Source organism: Bipolaris zeicola (genome assembly GCF_000523435.1).
Source record: "Bipolaris zeicola 26-R-13 unplaced genomic scaffold scaffold_595, whole genome shotgun sequence".
In the NCBI taxonomy this organism is placed as follows: domain Eukaryota; kingdom Fungi; phylum Ascomycota; class Dothideomycetes; order Pleosporales; family Pleosporaceae; genus Bipolaris; species Bipolaris zeicola.
Genome location: NW_006912644.1, coordinates 919 through 3,751, shown reverse-complemented (window position 1 = coordinate 3,751; position 2,833 = coordinate 919). Strand labels below are relative to the sequence as shown.

The 2,833-nt window shown below is 52.5% G+C and overlaps 1 protein-coding gene across 1 annotated transcript; it reads right to left on the bottom strand.

Annotated features, from left to right (window-relative positions):
- Window positions 1-553: 553 nt before the first annotated feature.
- COCCADRAFT_31519 (uncharacterized protein) lies at window positions 554-2,092 on the bottom strand (the record flags this gene model as incomplete). Its single annotated transcript, XM_007720718.1, has 3 exons — window positions 554-1,311; window positions 1,353-1,785; window positions 1,907-2,092. The coding sequence occupies 3 exons, from the start codon at window positions 2,090-2,092 to the stop codon at window positions 554-556; spliced, it is 1,377 nt and encodes a 458-aa protein (XP_007718908.1).
- Window positions 2,093-2,833: the final 741 nt, after the last annotated feature.

The following is a 2,833-nucleotide window of genomic DNA, read 5'->3' as shown; positions in this document are numbered from 1 at the left end:
TACGTTGTTGTGACTCAATTGCGTAGAACGTCAGGTCAAGTTTGGTGGGGTGGGCCACTTACTGGGGTGGGCCGCTTACTGGTGGAACACGTTACATACAGACATATTACGTACATCCGGTGAGCCTGTTCGGGGTGACAGGTAAGACTACACTTTGGTAGATGGTGGGCACAAGACAAACAGAGTACTACATAAGACTGCTATTGAGTCGTGTCCTTGCATGTGTGGATAATCATAAGTCATTTCTTTTGTTGTTCGGATAAGTTTAAATACACGTTAATCTTCATTCGCAGATATTTTGTCATGTGAACTATGTAAAATCTCCTACTACGCGGCTGTGCCTCGTCGGTCGCGCGATAGTATAGCTTGAAATAAGAAGGGAACATTGCGCATCATCTATCAAAGAAGCTTCAATGGATGATGTCGGATACATTTGGGAGGGGGGGTCAAGACGCGGTAATTGGGTATCAAAAGGAATTCATGTCGGGTGGAAGAAGGGCGTAAAAAGAGAAGAGATGGTGAGAAGGCTTCGCCGTGGAAATGTGTCTTGTGCTTAGAAGAAATTACCCTGGGGGACGGCACAAAAGATACCGACAGCCACGCCAGAGATGATAAGGGCACCAAGAATGGCTTGGATGAAGATGGTATCCTGGATCTGGCGAAGAGCAGGCTCTTGGATCCAGACCTCACGGTCAAAGACCTTGCGAACAAGGTTGCGCTTTTCGTAGCGTGCGACCCATGGCTCATCTTCGTAAGAATTGCTGGATGCGTGAGATTCTATGCTCTCGGAAGACTCAGATTTGATCTCTTCGGCCTGTAGTTCGTCGTCGGATGCAAAAAGCTCCCACGGTCGGAGATGGCGGTGATGCATACCGTGAAGCACCACACACATGCCTTTCCAGGCTGCAATCAGGGTGGAGATGCCGATGAAGAAGCCAATCAGCGACATGACACGCCATGCACGACCAGCACCACTGAGAGCGAGAACGATTGCAGTAACGATACCGGCGACGATGCCGCCGATACCGAGACCACGTGCAAAGATGACACGGGGACGGTTGCCGTTGCAGATGGTCCAGCGGATAAAGTTGGGATGTGCCTGGCAACGAAGCGACCATTCGACAGACGTGATGACATCGTTGAAGGCAGATGGATGTGTCGTGTTTTGGAGAGCATGCAGCAAAGAAGTGTGCTCCTTGGACGAGAGGTTCAGTTGGCGCGGACCATTGTCGGCAATGTAGATGGAGATGATGCGATTGATCTCTTCTCGGTACGGCTGGATGGAGACTGCGGAGAATGAGCGAGTAGATCCTAAAAAGACGAAGAGAAGAACCAGTAAAGGCTATACTCACGTGGTTTCCACTTGAGGCCAGCATTATCAAACGCACCAGCAGCACGCTGGGCATGATTAATCGTGAAGCCAGACCTGCTGTCGCCGTCGAAGTCGAGAGAGCCGGCAGCGGCTTGGTCGAAGCTGCTAGGGGTGCGAGGCGGCGTGTGGAAAGGATCGCTAGCAGCCTTGTCGGATTCAGCACGGCGGCCTTCGGTGGCGAAGTCGGTGCCTTTGAGAATGGTTGCCGCTTCATTGCTATAGAATCGTGGGCCAGGCTTTGGGTCATTGGCGTTGTTAGTCTCACCGGTCCATTCAGGCGACAAGACCCTCTCGCTTTCTGGTAGGGCATTGAAGCGCTTGACGTAGTCACGGTACCAGAGGAAGAATTGCAGATTCTCGGCAGACAGCTCAATGTACTTGAGGAAGTTCATGAAATCACGAATGGTACAAGGCTGATGATGTAGGTTAGTGAGTGTAGTCTAGCAGTGGATGGATGGACTGGGATTGGGCAGCAGCAGCATGATGGACCACACATGCAAGTATACAAAGCAAGGTGCGATGGGCAAAACGTACCGGGCAAGTGCCACCAGCGATGATGTTATCGAAGGATAGGGCTTCGGGAATGCCATTGGACATGCCACTCGAGCCAGACTTGATTGATCCGCGAATTGTCTCGCGCTTGGTGTCATTTGAGATGGCAGAGGCATTGTCGGCAACAGTGGCACGGCCTGGTCGGCGATACGACAGTGAGTAGACCATGGTGGGCCGGAGACAGTGTGAAGGGTGTATATATGTATGTATGTATGAGTGAATGTGGGTAACGAAAAGGAAGTGAAGGAGGAGAGGAGAGGAGCGAGAGCGAGGCAAAAGCCAAGAACGGTTGTGCGGGCCAGGCGGGACGATCTGAGGGGGAGAAGGAGGAGTATATGTATGTAAGGGTGTATGCATCTACACACGTATGTAAGCGTGCAGAGTTGGGGAGAGCAAAGTAGATAGCAGTAGCGTCAAGATGCAGTTCCAGCAGGGGGTGTGGTAGTTTCCCGCAGACATGGACAGGTCCCGCCGGCCAGAAGGCCAGCTGAGGCAGCCACCAGTTTTGCACGGTTGTGACGGCTACAGGCTAGCGGTGCAGGGACGCGATATTGGCGACGACAACGACGACGGAGCGGCTACTATGTGGGCAGGACCTGTGTCGATCGCCCGGGCCCTTGTGCTCTAGCTACACCAAGTAGACAAGGTCACCTTGACTAGCACTTTGCCTAGTCATTCTCGGGCCTTTTCGCAGCAGTTACTACAGACATGCTTATATTAGAGTATGTGCGGTCGTACAATCCTCGTAACCACCAAGACACCTGGTATACACACGTACGCGTATGTGGACATGTCACGACGGCCCCTGCTAATGACCAAGATAACCACGCGACGTTGGGAAATGAAGATGCGACAGAGGCTGCTGTGACAGCAACGGCCGCCACAGGCAACGCGCCGGTGCAACGCTCG